The following is a 27,442-nucleotide window of genomic DNA, read 5'->3' on the forward strand; positions in this document are numbered from 1 at the left end:
CCAGAGTTGAAACTTCTGTATCTCAGGTGGCCCCTGTAACTCGGACTGCATTTTTCCATCTTCGTCAGGCCTGGCAGCTGGCCCCCTTCCTCTCTCAGGCGGACCTAGCCACGGTGATCCATGCATCGGTCACCTCCAGGTTAGACTATTGTAACTCGCTCTACGCGGGCCTTCCCTTGCGTTTGATTCGAAAACTGAAACTGGTCCAGCATGCGGCGGCACGCTTGCTCACAGGGGGTGCCTTCCATGATCACATCCAACCTGTGTTGCGTCAGCTGCATTGGCTCCCAGTGGAATTCCGAATCATCTTCAAGCGTCAATGGGTTTTGGAAGCCTTTAAAGGAGCCTTACAGCTGACCCTGTGGGGACCCTCGTACCTGAGAGACCGCATTACCCCATATGTCCCTACTCAGCCTCTGCGCTCGGCAGAGGCCAATTTGCTGGTGGTTCCTGGCCACTCAATGATGCGGCTGGCCTCCACACGGGCCAGGACCTTTACTGCCCTGGCCCCGGCCTGGTGGAACACTCTTCCTCCAGCTGTCTGGGCCCTGTGGGACCTTGGTGAATTCCACAGGGCCTGCAAGACTGAGTTGTTCTGCCGGGCCTTTGGAGTGTCCAGTCGCTGAGGTGCGTACCCCCGCTTCCTTGCTTTGCTCCCTGGCCCTTTTGCTCCCTATCTTTTATAATTTATTTTTCCATATTTATTGTTATTTTCAGGAGGAGTCCGGCCGCTCCCTTCTTTTTGGGGTGGTTTTAAAGGAATTGGGTTACGGGACGCCATTACTATTGTTATTGTTTTTGACCGCTGTTTAAATAGTTTTAATGGATTTTTGTGTATATGGTCACTATTGTGACCCTTGTTATATATTGTATATAGATTAGTGTTGTGCACTGCCCAGAGCCCCTTGGGGATTGGGCAGTCTATAAATTTAAATAAACAAACAAACAAACAAACAAACAAACAAATTAAATAAATAAATAAATAAATAAATCTCAGCCAACCCAGAGTTTTTATGTTGGAGGAAGACAAAAAAGACCCCCACATAACCTTCAAGACATCTGGCAGAAAGTCACACTCACAGACTCTATCACCATCCTCTGGGAATATCCAGAGGCACAAACCCCATTTTCACCTGCCGGAGCTGTGCTACAAAACCCCCATAATCCCCACATCAACAAGATTATAGGCGTTCAAAATTGTCGCTTTTGTCAATGACCCAATGCGAAGCCAGAGTTTTCCACTCTACATCCTAGATCACGAGTCCTGATCCAAAAAAGATGGATTAGAAGCCAGACTGCCCAGACTCAGATAGAAAAAGGAAGGCTTGAAACTGACAAATAGCTAAAGGGATCCTTGACATTAATTTTTTTTTCTGATCAAAACAAGCAATTTTCCCTGAGAGCTGGGCATCTTCACTTTCCTCAAGGGAACATAATACTATTCAAATATATGACCAATATTTTCTGAAGATGCCTTAACTAATCAGGATGTGAAGCCAATGAAGCAACTGTCACCTCTCCAAGTGCCTATCAAGACGAAGCAACTCTTCTGTTGATCAGGAGGCCAAAGGGGGGGGGGGTGGAGGGAGAGAGAGCACCAAATTTTACATACTGAGCCAAATGAACCCAAAGCTACCATTTCTTTCCTTATTTTCGCTGCAGATTTTTCTAAGACTTTACTGAATAAAGTATAAGTACACTAGAAGACAAAACTTGTGCGAACCAACAAATTAACCTTATTAGGCAACTGAAGAAGTTACTTAGAAATAAAATAACAAAAATAAAGTGGAAGTAATTGACCGCCCTTTAGAATTCTTTGGTACCGAAACTCTTTCTGTGAATTAGCCCACAAAAATCTTAACTTTTCAGAAACAAACTGGGGCCTGCAACTGACATTCTGGTACACTCAGGTCACATTTCCAAGCTACCTCTTGGAGGCAATAATGCTACAAGACTTACTTTGGAAAATGCAAGTTGATATTTGGGTCTTCATGATCTTGGTCTTCAAGAAAAACACATTTCTTAAGAGTGTATGATTACATTTTAAAAGCTAGTAAACAATATTATTTTCAGACATAGGTGCTGTCAACAGTGAATTTACAGAAACACTGTGAAATAGACTAAAATCCAGCTATAGCTGAATAAATACCCAGGAGAGCAAACAATATGAAAAAGGTTCCTGCTCTGTTAATTAAAGGTTGTAGAAAATGCTTCATAATACCACTATTCCCAACACTGTCAGTCTACTGCAACATAAGCAACATATTTCTGGGAAACAAAAAGCTAATGGGGAAAAAATGGGGAATTCTCATTTCTTAATGGGATAGCTGAGTATAAAAGTAATACAAAACCAATTTGTGCTTTAGTCATTCACTTACAGCTTAGCATTATTATTTGATCTAGAATCAGACCAAATTGCAACTGAAAGGTTTTGAATTTAAAAGGCCGCACTTGCCTTAAAAGCATTTCATAATTTATCACTGTTACCTTGATTGGTGCATTGAAATCACCACTACAAAATGTCTGCAGAGGAACACTGAACTTTCGCCAGCAAGGATTTAAATTGTTCTTGATCACCTACAAAATAAGTTAAAATTCCAATATCAGTAAAGCTTGACACAGTGTACATCCTACAATATAGGCTGCAGAAGGTATAATAATCCTTCATTTTCCTCCTCAGATCAGACCTTTGCTTTTAAACCAATTTTCCATGAGTACTTTGCGGCAAAGGTTCACTCCCAGCTGGCAAGTTCCCCCCCTTCACGATGTTGTTAGCAGAACTCCCCAAAATTCCCTGAGAACATGGAACAATGAGAACAGAATGGGACACAAACTAAGGTTCTGTAGTAAGAGCAGCAAAACTTGGCAAAAAACACTCCCTTTCTGCTAGTGGTAGGGAAGTGCCTTTCACGGGCAGAAAACCAAATTTAGATCCAACTATGTACCATTAGTATGTTTCAACTAATGACTGAACCTGACAGCCCAATCCAGAGGGGGCCCTGAATCCCCCTCTAGAGACAGATATCTTCACTTTCCCCTATGGGCTCAAACCAAGGGAATGCTGCTGGGCTCAAACCAACATCCAAATTCCAATAATGGTCAGCTGGATACCTCCGAGGAGGTTTACATTCAGGTCAGGAAGACAACTGCCCTCACATGATGTATACCCACAAATTCTGCTATTAAATGGAATTCTTGTCTACAGGTTCCATTTAGTCCTCAGAACTATTACCTGTTGGATAGATAGCTCATTCATTAATTTGTCTAGCCCTTTTTAAAGCCATTTAAGCTAGTAGACTATTACCTCCTAAGGCAGTAAATTTCACAAGTGATGTATTATTGCAGTAACAGTCTTTTACAGCTTCTGAACTTTTTCACTGAGTGTATTTTCACTGTGACCACAAGTTCTTAGATAGAGGGAAATGTCACCACCTGCTCTTTCCATACCAGTCATGATTTTATCATCTCCTATCATATTTCTCCTCAGTAGTATTTTTTTTAAACCTAGCAGCCCAAAAATGTTAAGCCTTTTCTCCTAGAAGTAGACAATTTCAGAAATAATTAGTGTTGCAGTCTGATAAGAGTAGGTGAATTTTATCACTGTTACAAAGCTGGGAAGGTTCTGCAACTCAGAACAAATGGGAAAAGAGGAATGCAATGTAATATTTGGTTTGTGCGATGTGGGATGAGGGTTAAATAAATTATCAACTAAAAGAAAATGACTAAGGCAGTGTTATGTCTTGAATCTTGAAACAATAAACAGACTCTGTATTGTTGATCAGAAGCATTTATTGATAGGCATCAAAGCAACTAGCTTGACAAAGCCAGTTCTGACGAACCTGGCTTTTGCTATTCACTTTATTCCAATGTTAGTCCCCCCTCCCATTTTCCTAAGAAATGTGAGAGTTAGTTTGGAGCTGAGGTGCCCCAAGGTCGGCAACAGATAGAGATAGAGAGTCACCTGGCATCCTGCCCCCACGAGATAACGGAAACAACCCCGGTTCTCATGAGACCAAAGTGTCTGGGGAAAGTCTATACTCAGTGTGTGAAGCCATAAAGATCAAGGAAAGAATGCCCCAGAATGGCAGTGGTAACATATAGCTGGCTGGTTACATATATCTTATAGCAATTACATTGAGTTAGGAATGCATCTCTGTCACCTAGGCCCCTTCCGCACATGCAAAATAATGCATTTTCAAACCACTTTCACAACTGTTTGCAAGTGGATTTTGCCATTCTGCACAGCTTCAAAGAGCACTGAAAGCAGTTTGAAAGTGCATTATTCTGCATGTGCGGAATGAGCCTTAGATACAACCCCCCTACAGGCAGACATAAGAAGCAGAAACTCTGTTTTTAGCAGTTCAAAAATACATATTATGCAATCACACATTCCCCCTCCCCCATTTAGATATAACACCTTCTCAGAAACAAAAGATAAAATCTCTGTAAAAATCCTACCTCTGAGCGGTAAACAAGTTGCCATTTTCCACTATCACTCTGTTTATAAAACTCCAGAAATGGATCAGATTTGCCCAGAAAATCCTGTACAGAAAGATGTGCCTCATTCTTTATTCAAACAATGGGTCAGAACACAGACAGTTGATATATAATATATATAAAGATTTCTTGAATTCATACTTTAACTTATTCCCATAGGCAAAACATCCAAACACATTTCAAGTGTTTGGCGAACAGTTCAGTTCTGTCCTGTATTTGTCATTTTAAACTGCAATTCTATTCAGAGTTTCTTGAAAGGCTGCCAGTTCTGGGTTGGGAAATGACAGGAGATTTTGGGAGTGGAGTGTGAGGAGGACAGATTGGGGGGGGGGGGGGACGGACTTCAGTGGGATATAAAGCCATAGAGTCCACCTTCCAATCAGCCATTTATACCAGGTAAAAAGTCTAGCACTGAGTGCCAAGGGTTAGACTAGAACCTGCCCCTCTTACAAGCTATTTGGCTTTTTACCGGGAATTTTTCTCAGGGGTGAAGGGGCTTAACAATGTAACCACCCAACCTGCTAATTGAAATATGTCCCGTTCTATCATCTCATTCTGCCGTATGCCAAGGCCAGGCTCCATGCAACCCTACATGCCAAGAAACCTAATCACATAACTACAGGTACATCCCCTTTCATTTCTAGCATCTGTGAATTAAGAATTCACAATAGAAGCTGTCCTTTCTTGTCCCTGAACCTTCTCTCTCTCTCTCTCTCTCTCTCTCTTTCTCTCTCTCTCTCTCACACACACACACACACACACACGTAACATGACATATTCATATTCTAATTGATATCACCAATGGTTGTCTCAGAGACAAATTACAATGCAACACAAAAGAGAACTAAAAGAGGTGCTTATAACCCCCTGAGTTAAGATTAACCGAGAAGCCCTGCTGCACATTCCTATATACAGGGAGACCAGACTAACCACCACTCAAATCACCACCTTCTTCACTGTTGCCTCAGACCTGTGAAACACTCTACTGTGTGATATGTGCCAAGCTCCTTTGTTAACTCATTCCAAAATCTAAAACTATCTCCTTTCCAGTTGGTTAATCTTTGGCCCAATTCCTTGCAGATTTAGCATCTATGATTTGCAATCTATTGTTCATTTAATTATGTTCCTGTTATAAATTTATAACTTTGTTGTATATTACACTGTTATGATTGTGAACTAATATGTTTTAATGGTCTGAATGGCAGACTAGGGCCTTTTCTGCACAACTTGTTTACAATGTATCTTGCTGCAAAATACTATGTTTTTTTCTTTGAAATTCACATGATTTTTCCCCTGCTTGGCGGTAGAAACATTTTTTCTTCATTTTTCCTCTGTTGTTTTCCCAAGCACTTTAGCTGCAATGTTTTTCTTATTTCATTTTCAACTTCCCTTAAACATGCAATCATGCTGAAACAGTCTTTATTTCTCCTCCCCACCAGCACCTAGCCCTTATCCATGCCCCCTTGTAGTCGGCCAACCTTCCCCTTCAGCAATTTTCTCCTCCTCTATTTGTAAAAGGAAACGTTTTTTTTAAATTCTCTTTGCCATTGAATTAGCGATGTAACTCCACTCCCTGGCTGCAGTTATGTGTGCTTCTTGAAATGTGGCCAGGATGTACTTGGTTTACAGTGAGAGAGGAGAAATCAATGTTAATCTTTTTCATCTAGTATGAGCAGAATGATACCTAGATGAATAAAATATGGTATTTTCCCTTTCCGTTAAATGATGAGAGAAGATTGTCTTCCCTGTTCTTTCACCACAGAATTATCAAAATTCTGCATTTACAAGAAGATGCTATAAGAGAATTTCTGCTGTGGGGAGGGGTGGACGGACTGCAGTCCACAGGAACAAAGAATCCTATCAATTGAAAAGCTATTACGATATATGAATAGAATTGATCAGTCTCCTGAACTTTTAAGGCTTAGATTCTTTTTCTTGATAAGAATGCACAATTATGTCCCTTTTAAAATACTAAAATACTGACTGCAGGTGCAAAAAGCTACCTTCTGGATATCAGTTACCTTTTTGTCCAAACCCCGGGCTTCAACGTCCAAAGACACAACCCGGGTGTCCTTAATCTCCTCTGCAGAAATCTGTAAAAAAACCCACGTTCCCTTAGAATTTTTTCAGTAAGTATTTAAAAAAGAATGCATAATTTGCAGCACAAAATATTTCTTCAAACAAACTGTTCAAAAATGCAATTTATTTTATTAATATTTTTATGTTATTCAGTTTGATATCCCTCCTTCCCAGACAGAGTATTAATGTACTTCACAATAAATTTAACCAAGGGAAGCATTTCTAAACTAGATGTAAGGAAATTAAAACAATGTTGGAAAAGGCAATAGGAACACTATTTGAGGAATTTCCTTGACAGAATTTCTAGATTAGGTCTTCTGTATGTACAATGATGGGGAATTTTTTTTAAAAAAGGTTCTAGTCACATGGCTAAAACCCAGGGACATTCAAAAATATAACAAGCAAATTCTGGAAAGGCTGTGATTCTAAAGAAATCTACACATATGTGTAGCGGTGACATACATTAGAATTACTGGGTGCAAGGCCTACAAATTATACATACTGGCCTGCATCCAAGCATGTTTGCATAGAACACTGAATGCCCTTGGCTGCTCTCGTTTTCTGCAAACCATTCAGACCACAGGAAAAATCACTGTGGTACATGGTAAAACAGGAGAGGTGTTGAGGAAAGAGAGGGAAGAGGGTGAAACCATTCGATCTTCTGCAAGCACAGTTTCGCTGACAGAAGAAAATGTTGGATAACTGGAGAGGGATGCAAAAATGGAGAGTAATACAGGAAAACTCTGCATGCCTTGAACACATTTGTGATTGGATACTGGCCATTCACTAGGATCCAAAACCACTCTTCTGTTAGCCAAATGAAACTTGTGCTAGAAAAATGAAGTAGCAATACATTTACTTCTTAAGTTCATGCATAAATTACATCTGGGTTTTTACCGTGATGGTGCCTTTCCCTGCAGGCTTTCCTTTCTTCAATTCTAAAGGTCGAATGACTGTTTTACTTGACACAATCTAAAGCCCAATGAAAAATCCAAACATTAGGAAAGTCACCAAAAAAATAGTACAGTTATCTTATGAGGTAACTCCTAAACCTTTCCCATTATAAGAACTTAAAATTGTTATCTTTTAGAAACTCTAAGGCAGAAATTTAACCACAAAGCAGCCATCTATTAGCTTACACACAACAGATTAAGATCATACACTAGTGTAGCATGATATCACACTGTGAACCTGATCAAATTCCAATTTGCAATGATGTGTGATGCAGGTAGCTGGAAAATCGGCTATTGGTTCACTTACCGTGAAGAGCCTTTCTCCAGTATGGCGTAGGAAGTCTGCGATGGGTATTCCTGTGCTCTGCTACCAGGAGGCAGGATCTTTTGATCGAAGTGCTTCCCGTTGACCCCGGTGTCAGGGTTCGGTCCCCAGTTGCGAATTGACCACGTAGTCTGAACAAACAACACTCAAGAAAAACAATCTTCAACAAACTAATTAATAGAAAACCCCCTAACTATTGGGGAACTGACTGGAGGTTGAACTTCTGTCCTGGCCGGAAAACTGTTCTGAGGGAGGGCCGAGACTTCCTACGCCGTACTGGAGAAAGGTTCTTCACGGTAAGTGAACCAATAGCCGATTCTCCAGTAGACGTAGGAAGTCTGCGATGGGACCTACAATGCAGTGTCCATTGCTCCCTCGGTGGGAAATTCAGTTTTCCTTGACCAGGTCCAGAATCTTGGTGCCGAAGGCAGTCTGGACTGCAGACCAAGAATCCAACCTGTAATGTTTGACAAAAGTAGATGAAGAGGACCAGATGGCCGCTCTACAAATTTCCTCGACTGGTATTTGTTGTCTAACAGCTGCGTTAGTGGCAGCACAACGGACGGAGTGAGCCGTAATTCCAGTCGGGACTGACAATTTGGTGGAAGCGTAAGCCTCCGAAATGCAGGTGCGGATGGCGTTGCTTATAGCCGCACCTGACATTTGATCACCCAATCTGGGGTGAGTCACATTGACGAATAAGCTGTTGGAAGTTCTGATATCTTCCGTGCGTAGCAGAAATATTTTTAAGGATCTGCATACATCTAATTTGTGCCACAATTTTTCTCTATCATTGGCAGGTTTGTGATAGAAAACCGGAAGAACTATCTCTTGCCCTAGGTGGAAGCTGGAAGCAGCTTTGGGTCGGAAGGAAGGGTCCGATCTTAGGGTGACCCTGTCTGGATGGATTGTACAACATGCGGGGGAGATGTTAAGCGATCTTAGCTCTGAAACTCTCCTGGCTGAAGTTAATGCCACAAGGAATAAGAGTTTCATCCTCAACCAACGGAGGTGTATTGTCCGAATTGGTTCAAAGGGGGACCTGGTGAGCGCCAATAGTACTGTGTGTAGGTTCCAGGAGGGGAACCTGTGAACTTTTGGCGTTTGAGTTTGGGAGACTCCTTTCAAGAACCGCAGGATATCTGGGTGTACCGAGACGCAGTGGCCCTTGATTTTGGGCCAAACCGTGGAAAGCGCTGCCAGCTGTCTGCAAAGCGTTGATGCTCTAAGGCCCCCTTGCACCCCACCCTGGAGGAATTCTAAGATGTGAGCCAGTCCCGGTTTTTCGGGGTTCACCTGTCTACTGGAGGCCCATCGCGCAAACACCTTCCAGGTGTAGTCATAGATTCTGGTGGTGGACCTACGCCTAGAGTCTAGGATGGTCTGTACCACCTGAGTAGAATAACCCTTCTTCTCTAACCTTGCCCTCTCAATAGCCATGCGGTTAGATGTAACCTGTCTGGGTCCGGGTGCCACACTGGGCCCTGTGTGAGTAGGTCTGGTCTGGAGGGCAGGGGGATCGGCTCTCCTACTGCTAGTTCTAGGATCGTGGAGAACCATGGTCTGCGCGGCCAGTATGGGGCTATTAGGATCACTGAGGACTGTTCCTGAAATAGCCGTCTCAGGAATTTTGGTAGGAGGGGGATGGGTGGGAAGGCATAAAGGGTCTCCTGTGGCCAAGGAGCTGTGAGGGCGTTGGTTGCCATTGCTGCCTGGCAGAAGCAATGGGACATGAACTGGTGTAGTTGGGCGTTGTTTGGAGAGGCAAACAGGTCTATCTTTGGAGTGGGGAAGTAACTCATTATCTGCTGGAAGACCTCCAGTAGTAGTGCCCATTCCACATTGTCCAGGGTTTGTCGGCTGAACCAATCCGCAGTGACTTTCAGGTGTCCCTTGATATGCTCTGCTCGAATGGACAGCAGATTGGCCTCGGCCCAGTCCATGATCTTGTCTGCCTCCTTCTGGAGAAGACGGAATCTGGATCCTCCTTGACGATTTATGTACGCCCTCGCAGCTATATTGTCCGTTCTGATCAACACGTGTTGATGAGCAATCTGGTCCTTGAAGTGGAGGAGAGCTAGGAGGATCGTGCGGGTCTCTAACAGGTTGATGTGGAGGGTTTTCTGCAATTGAGACCAATGTCCCTGAACCATCTGGGACCCCAGGGTGGCCCCCCAGCCGGTTAGACTGGCGTCTGTGAAGATTTGGATCCGTTCTCGGACTAGGTAGGTCTTCCCCTGGGTGAGATTGTGTTGTCTGGTCCACCATGTGAGTTTGGATTTCAGAGAGGGAGGAATGGCTATCTGTTTGTCCAATTTGTGGGTGATGTCCCATTGGTACTGGAGTAGAAAGGCCTGTAGGGGTCTTGCATGCATCCTTGCCCATTGAACGGCATCGATTGCCGCTATCATCTGACCTAGGATGCTCGCCAGGTGCATTAGGGACAGTTGTTTTCTGGAGATGAGAAGAGAGACTTCTTTCTGGATTCTCTGAACTTTGGGCCTCGGGAGGAAAAGAGAGTTTAATCTTGTGTCTACAATTACACCTAGGTGCTCCATTCTGCATGTGGGTCTGAATGAGCTTTTGGACTCGTTTATTAGGAAGCCGAATTGTTGGAGAGTGTGTTTTACTAGTTGGACGTCTGCCAATGCTTTGGATTTGGTGTTGGATCGAATTAGTATGTCGTCCAAATAAGGGTGGATGTGGATTCCCTACTGACGTAGGTGAATTATGGGGGGTAACAGAATTTTGGAGAACACTCGGGGAGCAGATGTGAGCCCGAACGGCAACGCTCTGAACTGGAAGTGTTCCCGGTCTACCGAGAAGCGGAGGAACTTTCTGTGACTTGGATGGATGGGGACATGTAGGTATGCCTCCGTGAGGTCGAGAGAAGTGAGGAATTCTCCTTCTCTGATGGATGCTGTGATGGTGCGCAGCGTCTCCATCTTGAATTTGGCGACCCTCACGTGTTGGTTTACATATTGAAGGTTGAGGATGGCCCTCCAGTCCCCTGATTTTTTCGGGACCGTAAAAAAGTGAGAGTACACTCCCATGTGTCTGTGGTGTGCAGGTACATGTTCGATGGCTTGTATGGAGAGTAGGTGTTGTATTGCATTCAGAGTTCTGTGTCTCTTTTCTGGGATGGAGCTTAGAGGGGATGGAAAGAAGCGGTGTTTTGGAAAGTGTAGGAACTCTATGGTGTAGCCTGAGTGTACTACCTCCCTTGCCCAGGCATCTGCAGGTGATTGTTCCCATTGTAGACTGAAGTGGGACAGTCTTCCCCCTACCGGGATCTGTGTGTAGTCATTGTCTGTTTGCCTTGTCGGACTTGGTAAATCTATCACCTCTCCTGAAGGGGCGAAAGGATCCCCTTCTAGATGCCCCACTTGGTTGGTATTGTTGCTGCCAGTTGGACCTATTTCTGTCCCCATTACGGGGGAAGGAGCGAAAGGCACGAAAGGATCTGAAGGAGCCCCTATAGGAGGAACCGTCCTGCCGGATGAAGCGTGGGAGTATTCTCCTATCCTCTTTATCTTTAATTAAGATTTGGTCTAGTTCTTGACCGAAGAGCTTCTCCCCCTGGAAGTGGTAGCCCGTAACTGCTGCCTTGGACAGAGCATCTGCTTTCCAGGAACGCAGCCATATGGTGCGTCTGGTTGCGACAGAATGAGCCATTGATCTGGCTGCCATGGCCAGGGCATCCAAGGTGGAGTCCGCTAGGAAGGAGGCACCTATTCTGACCCTATCAATCCCCTCCTTAATGGCTCTGTGTTCATGTGGAAGAAGTTCAGAAATTCCTCTTTGATCAAGCCAGTGAAGAGCTCTTAGCCCACTCGTGGCAGATGGGAGGGAGTGCCTTCATGGACATGGCTAGAGGAGTCATGTGCCTTCTTCTCTCTGAGATGCACCGTCTGCCTTCCTGGTTCTTGGGGGTCATTGATGGAAACCATCCCCGTCTCCTAGAGACTAAAGCTTTTCACCTGATTGGAATGGAGAGGCAATGGGTGCATCAATTAAAGGGGAACTTTGCAGGATTTGTGTGTACATAAGATTTAGGGGAGAGCCGTAAAGCTTCTTGCCAGCAAAAAGGTGAGGGCATTTTGCTTTGGTTGTAGGAGTCTCTGCCACTCTTTTCCTGATGCGGCTTTTCAAAAGCTTCTGGGATGGGGAAGCAAAGCATTTATCTGTTTCCATCCTGGGGAAATAGTCCTGGGTTCCCTTGCCAGGTCTGCCCCTTTAATAAGCTTAAGCTGTTGGGAATTGGGAACCTCCTCTGCCTCTGCAGGAGTCCCCATGCCAAATCCAGGGCAGAAAAATGGTTCTAGATATGAGGAAAGGCAGGTCCTCAATCTTGAGAAAAATCTTAGGAGTCCTCGATCACTTGGTTCGAGCCTGAGTTCTCTTCAGTGTCAGAAAACTTCTCCTCCTCTTTCTATACATCCCCCTCGCTAACTTCTGCATCACTGTCTGATTGATGGGCCCGTAAGGGATGGTTAGCTCTGGCTGGACAGTCCGGCTCATGTACAGGAGTACCCTGTGGTTGATTAAGTTGCTGAATGATCAAGTTAGCAAATTGCAGGGGGGAGATAGAACTCCAGGCATCTGGAATCTCTGAGAGGTTGACCTGCCCTCCCTCCTGTAAGGCAGCGGGGTTGGAATGCCCCACATCAGTATTTCCACCTGAAACGGTTACTTGCCGTGATTCAGTTGTCTGCTGCCCTTCATTTGAGATGTGCTTGCGCTTTTTGGTCGCCTTTCGCCCCTGAGTGTCGACAGGGCCCCCCGTGCATTTAGAGCCAGAGCCCTTTTGCGTTTGGGGTGGTTGGTCCGCCGATTTAGAGCGCCCGGAGAGGGGCAACTGACGGCTGGACTGAGAGGCTGCTTCTCCTGAGGGAGCATTCCTGCCCGCCTCAGACTGAGTGGAGGAAGCTCTGGCAGTTGAGGCACGCGTTGACTCAGCGGCCGTTCGTGTAAAAGTTTCTCTCTCAGGAGAGAAACGTCCATCTGCCATTCCTGCAGCCCGAGAGCCATTCTGCACCGAGTTGAATTAGGGCCCTGAGGCGTTTGAGCGTTGCGCGGCAAGAATACGGCCTTTAAAATGGCGCCCGTCTGAAGCACCGGCGCGTCGAAGATCAAAGCGCGCCAAAAAGGAACAAGCGGCTGGGGCGCTGGCGAGCCGATGGCTCTGCGCGCCAAAAATCAGCGGTGGGAGGCGCCTTGATATGGCGCTCGCTCCTCTCCTCCAGGAGAGAGGTTGACGCTCTCGGTTCCCTCGTGAGGCATGAGATGGAAGGGAGGTGGAAGTAAAAAGGGGGGGGGGGAAGGAGGAGAGACAAACACACAATGGAAAAAGGAAGAGGGAAGCTAAAAAGGTTAGAGCCCAAGGTCGATGCTAAGGAGCTCTAAAGAAAGCCTTGCGCTCCTGTAGAGGCAGGAAGTCAACTGGGGACCGAACCCTGACACCGGGGTCAACGGGAAGCACTTCGTTCAAAAGATCCTGCCTCCTGGTAGCAGAGCACAGGAATACCCATCGCAGACTTCCTACGTCTACTGGAGAATTAGAGCTTATTTATTTCCCATAAACTGACATTCCAAATCTCAATTTCATCCCAGTTTAGTATCCTGGTTTGCAGAGTGTAAAGAAATGCCACTAGGCCCAGCTGACTTCAGTTGTCATGGCAAACAGAAGCTTGACCAAACTGCAAAGTTGTTAATCTGGTTCCGTTCACATCAGAGGAGGAGGAACAGGAACACATAAGCGCAGCAACCATGCCAACAAATCTCTGCTAAATCTCTGTTATGCTACTTGAATGTCTATTTCAGGGGTAGGGAACCTGCGGCTCTCCAGATGTTCAGGAACTACAATTCCCATCAGCCCCTGTCAGCACGGCCAATTGGAGAGGCCATGCTGGCAGGGGCTGATGGGAATTGTAGTTCCTGAACATCTGGAGAGCCGCAGGTTCCCTACCCTTGGTCTATTTGAATCTTAGGACTGAGAGAATAATAGTATTAGGGAATCAATTACATATGAGCAATCATGTTGACACAGATAAATGGTTTACAGCTGCTAACCACTTCTGCCTGTCACTGTTCTGCATGCAAGCTAACATCCTTGCAAACAATAAGGCCCAGGGAGCCTGCACCAAAAAAGGAGGAGAACATTACAAGTCCTTTGGCTCTTAACATTCTAAAAGATCCTGGTACTTCAGTTCTCCTTTTCACATATAGGACTAAAATATGAAAAATGTGAACAAGCAAACTCATTGCATGAAACAGTTTTTCCAATACCTGTCCCAGTGTGCACTCAACCCCTCCAAGATAGTCATCATCATTTAAGTCATAGGATTTGTTATCAATGTCATACACTCCAAATTTCAGATTCTGCACTTTTTCAAAATAATAATCAATCAGCAGCTTCTTTGAAAACTGAGGATTCTGGCAGTTCTTTATTTTCTCAGTTCGATCCAACTGTGGCAACAAGAAAGATAAGGAGAAGGGTTAATAACCACATTCTCTCGAAGAACACATCAAGTTTAAGCACTTCTAAACCAAACCTATTTCAGTGGTATAAATTTAAGGACACACTGAAATCTCCAATTGAAATAATGAATGAATTATATTTTTGATGAATTATATCCTGTCTTTTTTACTCTGTAAGCTTTCAAAGTATATAGAAATCTTTCATAGTATATACAAATAACCTATAGGAATAATAATTTATGATTAACAGCAATCCAAGTTAAATGTAATTAAAATCAATGAGAATTTGAAAGTGCTTGATTCAAGTGTACTACAGTTTACTAAATTCTTTTTTAAATGTGCTTATTAATTGAAATAACAGGCTTCATTTAACAATATGCAATAATCCACATGAAAAGAAGTTTGAGATTCCAATAATGATAAAAGCAAATGTCTAAAATACCCAAACACATACATCTGCATTCTCTTCATCCAATTAATGCTTTGCATAAGTCTATAAATAACCTAATATGTAAATGAGGTTTTAAAAGTGCATTAATGTTGCACATATTGTTATTATATCTTTCAACTGAGATGGTTGTTCCCACATTAGGCAGATCTGAGCAGTCAGCAGGAGTTTGCAGTTAACAGCTCAGATTTGGTCTAGTGACCCAGGGGTCTGCAACCTGCAGCTCTCCAGATGTTCGTGGATTACAAATCCCATCAGCCCCAAGGGGGTTGCAGACCCCATACTGTCTTCTGAGTGTCAGCGGCATTGAAGTTGGCTCTTCATTGGAGCTGGACCTCCAGTTTCTACTGCAATATTTTTGAAACTCTACTTCCTTTTCCCTTTGCTAGAGAGACTGCTTATGGCAGGGGAACAGAAGCAATAGTGGTAATTTTATTTTGTTTATAGCTTTTATACCTTGCCTTTCTGCAAACACTGGTATCCAAGGCAACTTACAAAGTCTATAGAATAGCTTTGAACAAGCTCTCTGTGAGGGTAGCAAAAAAATCCTGGCTTTAACCAACCATCAAATTTAGTCTACAAAAGGGGATTAATGAAGCAGTTGTCATTTTTGATAGACTGTATTTTAAGCAATGAGGTTGCTTTAAGGTGTTTTCAGTTTCAGTTTTAATAGTACTTTGTTTTGTTTCTATTTACAGCATCAAATTTATAGGAGTAACTGTAGCAATTGTTGAAGTATAATTTTCAGGCTATAACTTATGCTAAAAGCAGATTTTAAAAATATTTCCATTGTAAAATTACATGTTCAGCATTTCAAATCCATACATGTGCTAAAGAGCACATTGAAAGTGCAGATAGTACAAAATTTATGTTAACTGGACAGGATCCACAGGGCTGTCAAGGAGGATTTCTATCTGCTGCCGTCCCCTCCCCCAATTAAAGAAATTAGCACAAAATATCAAATTCAAATGCTTCAAGATTTTAAAGGTTACATTGAATAAAACATTTCCATATTAAAGTATATGCAAAGTATAAGCAAATTCAAAAGGAAGAAAGTATAAACAAACTCAAAGAGAATTTCATTTCAGATAATTTATTGATTGTGTTTAAAAATTCTGGCAATTGTCTCATCCTTGCATACTGTACAATCATTTTATTACCAAGTATTATTCCTCTGCACTGCTCTGAAAGCCACCATGTCCCCACCTAATAACAATTGCCTATTCCTCAAAAGAAAACAAGGACAACTGGCACACTTTAGAAAGAACAATGTTGTGGGAAGACATTTTATTGTACCAGCCATTAACTACCTGCCCATTTTCCACGGCTTCCTAATACAGAATGAAAACCTAGGAAGAAATCCCTCAAATCACATCCAAAAATCCTATTCAATAAAAGCACACACCACTGTATGCTGTAACAATAAAGCAGGACTAGATTGTGTACTATAATTCTAAAGCAGAACAAACAATTCCTTACTTCGGTCCATTGGCCTCCACCAAGATCTTGAAGCAAGACACACAGAGGATCAGATTTTGAGCCAACATCTTTATCAATGAGATTATCACAGCATATGGACAGTTCCACCTTGGTCACGCAGTGAGCCATCTGTAAAATACATTAAAAGATGAAAGGGGAATTATGACTTCTAATTAGAACTTATATTGCATGTAAAGATAATACAACAAAGCAAATTAAGTAAATGGAACCACTGTTCCATAAGTAGAGCCCAGCTGTTTACTCCCCAAGTGCCTGAGCTGGAGTCACTGCCAAGGCCTCATACTTATGGGCAACAATCACCTCTGCTGCTCACACAATTCTTTGTTCTCTAGACACCGGATGAATGCCTGTTTTGCATACACCCATAGAAAAGGCATCTAAAAATAATGTTTGTATCTATATTTTGTGGGTCAACACACAAATACAATCCAACTGACACCAAGACCAAACCGAAAGGCTCCGGATAGAGACCACGTGGCATGGAAACAATGAAAGAATATTCTCCACAATGAGGGAAGCAACTTTTCAGCTTTGCATAGAACTACCAGTTCAGTGGGTTTAGAATAATACTGTGTTATTAAACAGTTATTCAATGCAATACTGTGAAGACTGACAACGCGAAAGCAGTTTTTAAAACACACACAATCTGAAAAAGCAAGCTGTACAATGGAAAACGTGTTGTTCTTTCAAATTTAAGAAATATATACAGTAAACAGACTGAGTGCACTAATTTCTTCAAAAGAGGGTATTCCTCACCACCTTTTAAAGAAATCTGTGGTTCAACAAAGAATACTTTAAGTCATAGGATCACACAGAATTCTCGACCTCACTGCCCGGTGCAGTATAAGACAACAGCACAAAATAGCCATACAGTGACTCAAAGACTTCATTAGCAGTCCTCCTAAACGAGGGTCACATCAACTCCAACAATGAAACGCTCAAATGATTTCAAACTTGCATCCACAAAATGAAATAGTCATACGATCCTAATGCGAACTGTCATTTTGTACTATTTTAATATCAGGAGGCTGTATCATGAAATGTAGAATTACCTTCTTGCCAACAGAGTGTAGCCCCTTCTTTCCCTAAGCTTAGTGTAAAATTTCTTCTTTGCTATGGTTATCCTTGGATCCTCTTTTCTTCAACGCCACCTATCTGCCACTAGTTAGTTCCATGGATTACTGTTTATCAGACTATTTCCCTTTTGTCTCATCAGTCTTGGCTACCCTTCCTTTGTCAAGCTGCTTCCTAGCATTTTTATTGATCTGCCCACCCACAGCCCTTTCTTTAAGAGTTGTGGCATGTGCATTTTATAAAGCCACTTCTTTGATTAGCCCTTCTCCAATTCATTTTCTTCTCTGCCCATTTCATTAAACCTCTTTCACTCACCCTTCCCCTCAAGCTGCCATTCCTTGTCCGTTCCATTTGGACACCCTTGGTTTAATGCCAGGGGTCCGCAACCTGCAGCTCTCCAGATGTTCATGGACTACAAATCCCATCGGCCCCTGCCAGCATGGCCAATTGGGAATTGTAGTCCATGAACATCTGGAGAGCTGCAGGTTGCAGGCCCCTGGTTTAATCACTTCCCACTTGCCTCTGGACTCCTGGCCATTTACCTCCTAAGACTTCTACTGAGTTCTCAAAATCACCCATGGTGATTCTTTTACCCCTGGGGATTGAAGGGTTTTAATCGCAATTAAAACAACATTCCTATTTCTTGTTGAAGCAGCGACATTTTGTTGCTGACGGCTTTTCTCTTGGAATAGCTAGAATGTTCATGAGCATTTTATGCTTTCATACAAGCTCATCCAACAATGCCAAAGGTTTTACCACCACAAGCACAATGCAACAGTGATTTGGCCAGAGCTAATTCCCAACAAAAATCATAACCAGTGTACTCTAACAAAATATCCAGGAATTAACAATGCTCACTTCATCCACTATGTAATTTGAGGGCAGTACCATTGTTCCTGTTCTACTATCATAACAAAGACACACACACATCCTTTGTATTATGGGTCTCTTTAGAAGTGTCAGTCAACAGGCATCATACTACAATAGCATTGTGTGAAAGTGCATCCCGCCCTGATCTTGCTGGCAATGCTGACTATACCACTCAAGGGAAAGGAGGAGTTTTGAACATAAGAAGAACATAAGAACATAAGAACAAGCCAGCTGGATCAGACCAAAGTCCATCTAGTCCAGCTCTCTGCTACTCGCAGTGGCCCACCAAATTGAACTATTGGACACAGAAGAAAACCTGGTTGGAAGGCAGGGAACACAAATGTTTAGTGGCTGAACAAGAGGGTAAAATGGAGGGAACACTTAATTACTGTGATTGAGCCATGGAAGGGAGATAGTGAGGGTAACAAAGGCTTTGGGGAAGATGGCCAATGAACCACTTACTTCTCACACTCAGTTCCCTGTTACAAGACCAGCTAGTGCAGCGGTTCTCAACCTGTGGGTCATGACCCCTTTGGGGGTCGAATGACCCTTTCACAGGGGTTGCCTAAGACTCTCTGCATCAGTGTTCTCCATCTGTAAAATGGATAAACGTTAGGGTTGGGGGTCACCACAACATGAGGAACTGTATTAAAGGGTCGCAGCATTAGGAAGGTTGAGAACGGACCATTGGATACTTACTGGGAAGGGTCCTTCTCCTGGGGGTAGTAGACCATCTTGGTGGGTGCTTTCTTGCCCTTTAACCGGGAGGCAGGAAATGACGTTTTTTAAAACTTCCTGTCTGGTCTTCGTCCTTTACTCTGGCAGTATCCATTTGACATAGCCGTAACTCTCAGTATAATGACAACAAGGGGAACACACACATAACACAAAAAACCACCAACGGGTGGAACAAACGTAACCTATGATCTTAAACTATATACAGTTAAGTCTTTAACCTGACCTGGTCCACGTTGTTAGGAGGTAAGCACCACTGGATGATATGTCTAAGGGAGGGCCAAGATGGTCTACTACCCCCAGGAGAAGGACCCTTCCCAGTAAGTATCCAATGGTCCGTTCTCCTGGAGGTGTAGACCATCTTGGTGGGACCTCCTATAGCAGTGTCCTCCAAAACGGGGGGGTTAGATATGATCATCCAGGATGTGCTCCAGAACCCTCCTTCCAAAGGCGGATTCTGCTGCTGTCCATGAGTGGAGTTTGTAGTGTTTTATGAATGTGGAGGGAGAAGACCATATTGCTGCTTTGCAAATGTCTTCTACCGAAGCTCGATTCCGAAAGGCTGCGTTAGCCGAAGAACATCTGATGGAATGAGCTGTGATGCCATGTGGTATTGGTAAGTTTGTTGCCTTGTGTGCCTCTATTATGCACGCTTTGAGTGTAGAACTTATAGAAGCCGATGACATCTGGTATCCCATATTCGGTGTTGAGATGTTAATGAATAAACTGTCTGATTGCCTGATATTTTCTGTGCGAATGATGAAGGCCTTTACTGCCCTGCGTGCGTCCAAGTTGTGCCATAACCTTTCCGTGGGATGAGTATGTCTTGGACAAAAATTAGGAATGACAATTTCCTGTTTTAGGTGGAAGTTGGAACAGGCCTTTGGTTTGAAGGTCGGGTCCGTGCGCAGTACAACCCTATCCGGATGGAATACGCAGAAATTGGGGTTTACTGATAGGGCTCTCAATTCCGAGACCCGTCTGGCCGATGTGATGGCTACGAGAAACAACGTTTTCATTCTCAGCCATTTAAGATGAATCGTCTGCAGTGGTTCGAAAGGAGGTTTTGTCAAGGCCGACAGCACTGTGTGTAATTTCCATGAAGGAAATCTGTGGGCTACTGGTGGTTGCTTTTGGGACACCCCTTTTAAGAATCTCACTACATCTGGGTGACGTGAAACCGGGACCCCCCGGATTTTGGGCCAGACTGTGGTGAGGGCCGCTATTTGGCGCCTTAGGGTAGCACTCCTCAGGCCCAAGTCGAAACCTTCTTGTAAAAATTCAAGGATCGAAGTTATCTTGGGTGACGTTGGATCAACGTGATGTTTTGATGCCCACTGCACAAAAGCTTTCCAAGATGCATTATATATTCGCATGGTCGCTGGTCGGCGAGAGGCCATTAGTGTTTCAGCAACTTTGTCTGAGTACCCTTTGTTTTTTAATTTTTCCCGCTCAATAACCATGCGGTCAGTTGGAACCATTCCGGGTCTGGGTGTCTTATGGGTCCTTGCGTGAGTAAGTGAGGAATGTTTGGTAGACGAAAGGCTGGTTTTACTGCTAATTGTTGAATGACGGAAAACCACGGTCTTCTCGGCCATGCTGGAGCTACCAGGATGATTCTTGCTTGCTCTGACATGATCCTGCGCAATAGCTTTGGGATCACCGGGATTGGAGGAAAAGCGTACATCAAGGTGTTGGGCCAGTACGTAGTCAGAGCATCCGTCGCGAAGGCTTTTGGATCGAAGAACCTCGAGACGTATTTGGTGGTCTGATGATTGTCTTTGGTGGCGAAGAGGTCTATGGACGGATTCCCATATTTCTGACAGATCTGTTGGAATATCCTGGGTTCCAGTTTCCATTCTGCGTCCTGGACCGTCGTGCGACTGAGCCAATCTGCTTGGACATTCATCTTCCCTTGTATGTATTCGGCCTGAATGGACAGGATGTTGGTCTCCGCCCAGCTGAGAATTTTGTTGACCTCTTGATGGAGCCGTGGGGATTTCGATCCGCCCTGGTGATTGAGATAAGTCTTGGCTGAGATGTTGTCTGTCCAGACCACCACGTGCCGTTGTTTTAATACATTCTGGAAACTCATAAGTGCCAGCCTGATAGCTCTTATCTCCAATAAGTTGATTGGAAACGCTGCCTCTTTCTGAGTCCATTTTCCTTGGATGATTTTGCCGTCGAGGGTGGCTCCCCATCCCAACAGACTGGCGTCTGAGTACAGTTGTGGTCTTTCCGGGAAGAGATATACCTTTCCCTGGCTCAGGTGTCCTCTGACCATCCACCAACTGAGTTCCGTCTTCAGAGTTTGTGGTATATAGAGCGATTTGTCGTGTTTTTCTAAGATGTCGGTCTGATAGGGTCTGAGAAAGGTTTGTAGGGGCCTTGCGTGAAGTCTGGCCCATTGCAGTAGATCGATGGTGGAGATCATCAGACCGAGAAGACTGGTCAATTGGAGGAGAGAGTACTTGGAGCTGCGAATCACTGATGCGACTGTTCGTTGAATTTTGGTTATCTTTTTGTTGGGGATGAAGAAGGAGTTTTTGGATGTTGAAATCAGTGCTCCTAGGTGTTCCATTTCCATCTTGGGGTTCAAGGAACTCTTTTCCTTGTTGATCACGAACCCGTGCTGTTCCAGTACCTCCATCACCAGAGTCAGATCCCTGATGGCTTCCTCCTGAGAGCTTGATCGAATCAGAATATCGTCGAGGTAAGGGTGTAAGTGTACACCTCTCAGACGAAGAAACACAATCGGAGCCAGTAGCACCTTGGAGAAGACTCTCGGGGCTGTGGCTAACCCGAAGGGCAAAGCTCTGAATTGGAAGTGATGGTGCTGGAAGGCAAATCTCAGGAACTTGCGGTGCGATAGATGAATAGGAATGTGAAGGTATGCTTCGCTGAGGTCTAGGGAAGTCAATAGGTCTCGATGTCTCAGTGCTTCGGCTATCGTTCTGATGGTTTCCATTCGGAACCGACGTAATTTTATATGTTTGTTGAGATATCTCAGGTTCAGTATGGCACGCCAGTCGCCATTCTTTTTGGGAACGACAAAAAAGTGAGAGTAAATTCCCTTCTTCCTGTCGTGGATTGGGACTTCCTCTATGGCTTGGATGTCCAGTAGATGTTGAATGGCCAGCTTGGTGCGACGCGCTTTGACGGAGTCCGGTTTGAGACATGATGGAACGAACCTGGGTTTTGGAATTTGATTGAATTCTATTATGTAGCCTTGAGATATTACGTCCCGAGTCCAACGATCCACATGACTTCCCTGCCAGGCTGTCTGGAACAGCTGAAGTCGTCCCCCTATCGGAATGGATTGATAGTCATGCTCTGTTGGTTTTTTCGGAATTTGTAAATTTTCCACCTCTACCGGAGGGTCTGAAGGAAGATCTGCCTCGAAAGGACTGGTTTTGCCAGCTGTTCTTCCTGTTGTCCCAGCTTGATCTTTTATTATCTTTGTTGAACCTGGGAAGAGTTCTCTGAGTGCGGAAGAATGTTCTGGAGGAATGAGCCGGAGAGGTGGCTCTGACGAATTTAGGTAGAGTCTTCCTTTTGTCTTTACCTTCAATTAGGATTTGGTCGAGTTCTTGTCCAAAGAGACGTTCTCCTTGAAAGGTGTAACCTGCTACCACAATTTTGGAATGTTGATCCGCTTGCCAGGCGCGGAGCCAAGAATTTCTTCTGGCAACGGTTGAGGTTGCGATTGCCCTTGCTGCATAGGACATGGCGTCTAGGGTGGCATCCGAGATAAAGGAATTGGTCAAGAGGATGCGTTGTATGCCTTCCCTGGTGCCTGCTTGTTCGATTGGGATCATGTCCAAGAGTCTTTTAAGCCATGCCAGTGAAGCTCTGGCCAGGATTGAAGACGCCACTAGAGCTCTAATGTTAGCTGCCATCCATTCATGGGAGCGTCTGAGGGCCGCGTCGGATCTCTTGTCTATGGGTTCCCGAGGGGAGCCATCTCCTTCCTTATTCACTAGTCCTGCTGTTTGTAGCCCCACCATGGGTGAATCTACCAAAGGAATTCTGAGCATCTTGTTAAAGAATTCAGGCATGACATACAATTTCTTGGCAATAGCAGGTAATCCTTTGCTGGAGGCTGGGTTGTCCCATTCTTTTCTGTTGATCGCGATTTTCAAAAAAAAGTTCCAGGAACTGGAAAACAGACCGGGCCGTCCTTATCATTTGGGAAATATGTTTGGCTTCCTTTAGGTCTGCCCTTTATATTTTGTTTGGCAGAAGAGTTAGAGCCTGGGGGGTCTAATGCATTTTCTGCATCTTGCAATTCCAAAGCAGCGATTGCTTTGGAGAGTAAGGGGGCCAGGTCATCCACCTTGAAAAATCTATGTGATTGTTCTGGAGTTTCAGTGGGGGTCTCCTCTGTATCTGAAAATCTACTTTGGACTTGTTCCTCATCCCCATCCTCCTCCACTTCCCCCTCACTGGCACTACCCTCCCCTGGGAAGGAGAGAGGGTTTCTGTCACTTCCCAGGGGAAGACTGTTTTGGAAAGTAGTTGGACAAAATCCTGTGGGGAAAATTCCTGCCAGCCAGGCAGTGTTCCTTCCATGCCCCCCTCAGTAGATTGCATTTGTCCTGCACAGGAAGAGCGCACGCTCCCTGGGGACTCCGCGCGTTCCATTCTGGCTATCCCTGAGTCAGGAGGGGGCGGGGAGAAACGATCGCGGTGGGAGCGATGTGATCTTTCTTGCTCCGTTTGAAGTGCTGCGGTTTGTTTTTCGCCCGGATGATCAGCTGCTTGCAATCAAGGTGGAGAGGAGCTCTTGACCAGCGTCTCAAGCGCTTCTTGCTTTTTCCCCCGCGCCTTTTTCTGGGGAGGGGGGCGTGTCTCTTCGTCCCGTTCTCGGGTCGGCCCAGTGGGTCAGCCTGAACGGGCTCCGTCGCGCCTCCCTCCAAGCGCCAGCCTCCCGCGGCTGCTGGAGTGGGAAGAGATACTGCGGGCTACCGAGGCTCTTGTGCCCTCCGCAGTGGTCCTAGTGAAAATTTCCCTTTCAGGGGAAAAGGACTTGTTCGCCATCTTGAGGTGAAAAAAGGCGCCAAAACTCTAAACCTAAAGTAAAACTAGCTCTAGCCCTAGTTTTCTTTCTTAATCACACAAAAACACGAATAGGTAAGGGGTTTGGGATAGACCAATACAACTCACATACAATACAGACAAGAACTGCAGAGGACTGCAGATAAGAATCAATATTCCAAGGAGCGACCAGAGATCCTTGCACTCCCGTTAGGCAGGAAAAGATACTGCCAGAGTAAAGGACGAAGACCAGACAGGAAGTTTTAAAAAAACGTCATTTCCTGCCTCCCGGTTAAAGGGCAAGAAAGCACCCACCAAGATGGTCTACACCTCCAGGAGAACCACTGAGCTAGTGCAACTCATAGGATCTGCTTGTAGCCAACCCCCATAAAGATACAATCACATTCATTCTCTACTTTTCTGTGCCTTGCACTTTTCACTATCAAAACGTCTGGGTAGAAACTACGGCGCATCCCATAACTACGGGTGTCTAGTTTCTTTAGATATGGTACAGCAGGACCAATGTATGTTGATTTCAGACCCTGATGAAACAACAGGCCCACACAACCCTTTCAGAAAGCCTTTTATCTGTGCTAGCAACTAGTCACCCAGGCTTTAATATTGGGAGGGGGGGCGGGAGGGGAGGATGGAATGTTAGCTTCCCAGGACCACTGACAAGTTCCCAGCTCACTGCGGAGAATAATGGGGAAGTGTAAATCATAAAAGGGTAGCAGGACAAAATAAATGGCCTCAGAACAAGCAACATCTGTTATGGCTCCCTTTTTACTAGCCCCCTCCATTTACCTACAGGTGTAGTCGGCTGATAAGTCTGACTATAATGCTGTGAAAACAGCCATTTTAAACTATTTGAATGTAAGCTAGGAAAAATAGCTCTAAGGAATTTGTTATTTCTGTTTCTAAAGCAGCAAAAAGCCTGAGAACTTAGTTTACCAATTACATGTGGGGTCTGTAAAACAGTTGCACGACAAAGTTGCTTGCCACAGAGCAGTTTCTGGGGCAACAGTTCCTGAATGGTGTTAGTATGATCTTGAATCCCAAAAAACTGACTTCCTTCCATGAACCAAGTACTTTGCTCCCAAAGAAACCCAAGATGTCTGTGGGCAGAAAAGATTTTCCTGTTGATTGTATTGTCTCACTCTAATGAATCCACCTTGAGTCCCAGTGAAAAAGGTGGACTATATATAATGTAAACAAACAAATAAAACACAAGAAGCCGTCACATGAGTGCATTTTCTTCTAGTGGCCTCAAAATTCCAGAAGTTCCCTTCACAGTTCTGTGCTGTTGCGGAGGATCATACTACAAAAAACTTGGGAAGGCAAAGTACATATTTGGATCTGAATAATAGAATATTCTATATGATAAAGCCATGACGCAAACGGAATTACTATAAGTAGAGGAAGTGAACTGTGCTGAAGTCAAAGTAAGGAACATGTGGAATGTCATTGTATGATCCAAGTCCTAGTGCCCCCCCCTCTCCGCTCCACACATAAAAACTCTTTACCCCGATTTCAGATTATGAAACCAAGCCTTTTACTGTTCACTTTTGGTACGAACCACACTGAAACACACAAGGAACTCATAAGGCCTCTTTCTTGTGCTCCTTTCCACTTATAGATTATGCCTTTGTCTACCTCAAGGATTTTCTTTTAACAAATGTGTAAACTGTAGGAATAGAACTAATGTTAGCACTATAAACCATTTTTGCGTGTGCTTCACTACACCAGGAGATTATCTCTAACCAGTCTTTATAGCTGCACTAAAGCTACTGTTATGCAGAAAAAAGGACCAGAGCCTCAGTCTATGAACACCAAATGGATGGTTTAGTGAAGTACTAAGAAACTGTAAGCACGTATTGAAATGCCAAATCCTTGGTCTTTCTAAGATGTTCAGATGTTCTGTGCTGCCTGCTCTTCAGGCAATCCTAGAACTATTCTCCTTTGAAAAGCTTTCAAAACCCCATTATTATATCCCTAAACATACAAACAAAACCTGGAATGGAACTCATCTGGCAACCCTGGAACCAGATATAAGAATTCGTAGACAATTTTATTGCTGTGTAGGAATGTATTCATTAAAAAAAATTCACTCCAAGTGCAAACGGCAGTTAGAAAAGGAACTATAACGAAGCAAAGTTCAGTACCTTTTGCTTAGTGGGTGCTTTGGTAAACTGTGGCCAATCTGTAGTCCACGGACATCCAAAGCATTGTTTTTACTGAAAGACTGGCATGACAGAGCAGCTCAGGTGAATTTAAATCTAAGTGGAGACACAAACAAGCTAGTGAGGATAAACTCAGACACAAACTCTGCTGAAGGATGTTAAATCTCTCTTCATTCAAATATCTGACATTTCTTTCATAACTGATAATAACAGTGGTGAAAGTGTGATGAATCCTCAGAATGTGAGAAGCAGTATATGAGGAACTGTCTGGGTATTAGCTTGCGGAATCATGAAAGCAAGTTTTCATGCACTTTATTAGCTTCCAAATGCTCCTGGTAAACAAAGAACACAAAATAGTTCCTTAGAAGGACTTCAACTTAATCTTCAATATATGCAGAATCTATTTATTATAATCAAGAAGAAGAAGAAGGAGGAGGAGGAGGAGGAGGAGATTGGATTTATATCCCCCCTTTCTCTCCTATAGGAGACTCAAAGGGGCTTACAATCTCCTTGCCCTTCCCTCCTCACAAAAAACACCCTGTGAGGTGGTTGGGCTGAAAGAGCTCCGGAAAGCTGTGACTAGCCCAAGGTCAACCAGCTGGCATGTGTGGGAGTGCACAGGCTAATCTGAATTCCCCAGATAAGCCTCCACAGCTCAAGCAGCAGAGAGGGGAATCAAACCCGGTTCCTCCAGATTGGAATGCACCTGCTCTTAACCACTACGCCATTGCTGCTCCTAGCAAGATAACCAGCAAGTATCATTAAAATGACATGAAAGGCTTTGTTAAGTATATGCAGACATATTCGTTATAGCTAAATGTTGTCATCCAATTAACTTTACAGTGTTCATGAGAGCCAGTATGACAAAGTGGTTAAAAGCAGTGGAGAATCGGGTTCAATTTCCCACATGAAGCCTGCTGGGTGACTTTAGGTCAGTCACAGCTGTCTCAGAACTCTCTTAGACCATGCAGAGGGAGGCAACAGCAAACCACCTCTGAATGTCTCTTGCCTACAGGGTCACCACCAGTAATCTGTGACTTGACAGCACTTTCCACCACCACACACAGGGCTTAAAATAGGCTACAAAAAAGCAATAATCTCGCATTAACCAGGGCACTACCCAAGTTCAGACATTGACTGTTAACTATTAAAGCTCTGCAAAAACGGGGAAAAAATAGCACATGAACAAGTTATAGGAAAAGCAACATTATTTATATCGCTAGAGAATACACAAAACCAATTTTGTCAGTGACTATTTTCCTAT

General features: G+C 44.1%; 1 protein-coding gene across 7 annotated transcripts in view; it reads right to left on the minus strand.

Moving 5' to 3' along the window:
* LOC125433021 (RNA-binding protein 12-like) overlaps nucleotides 1–27,442 on the minus strand; it is a 76,731-nt gene that overhangs the window by 16,509 nt on the left and 32,780 nt on the right. For all 7 annotated transcript variants that reach the window (XM_048497275.1, XM_048497271.1, XM_048497272.1 and 4 more), the window contains 6 exons: nucleotides 16,262–16,390; nucleotides 14,143–14,322; nucleotides 7,474–7,548; nucleotides 6,519–6,590; nucleotides 4,459–4,542; nucleotides 2,488–2,577 (listed from right to left, as the gene is read on the minus strand). In XM_048497275.1, coding sequence (XP_048353232.1) covers nucleotides 2,488–2,577; nucleotides 4,459–4,542; nucleotides 6,519–6,590; nucleotides 7,474–7,548; nucleotides 14,143–14,322; nucleotides 16,262–16,390 — 630 coding nt within the window. The remainder of the gene's footprint in view (nucleotides 1–2,487; nucleotides 2,578–4,458; nucleotides 4,543–6,518; nucleotides 6,591–7,473; nucleotides 7,549–14,142; nucleotides 14,323–16,261; nucleotides 16,391–27,442) is intronic.

This window comes from Sphaerodactylus townsendi, linkage group LG05 (genome assembly GCF_021028975.2).
Source record: "Sphaerodactylus townsendi isolate TG3544 linkage group LG05, MPM_Stown_v2.3, whole genome shotgun sequence".
Classification (NCBI taxonomy): Eukaryota; Metazoa; Chordata; class Lepidosauria; order Squamata; family Sphaerodactylidae; genus Sphaerodactylus; species Sphaerodactylus townsendi.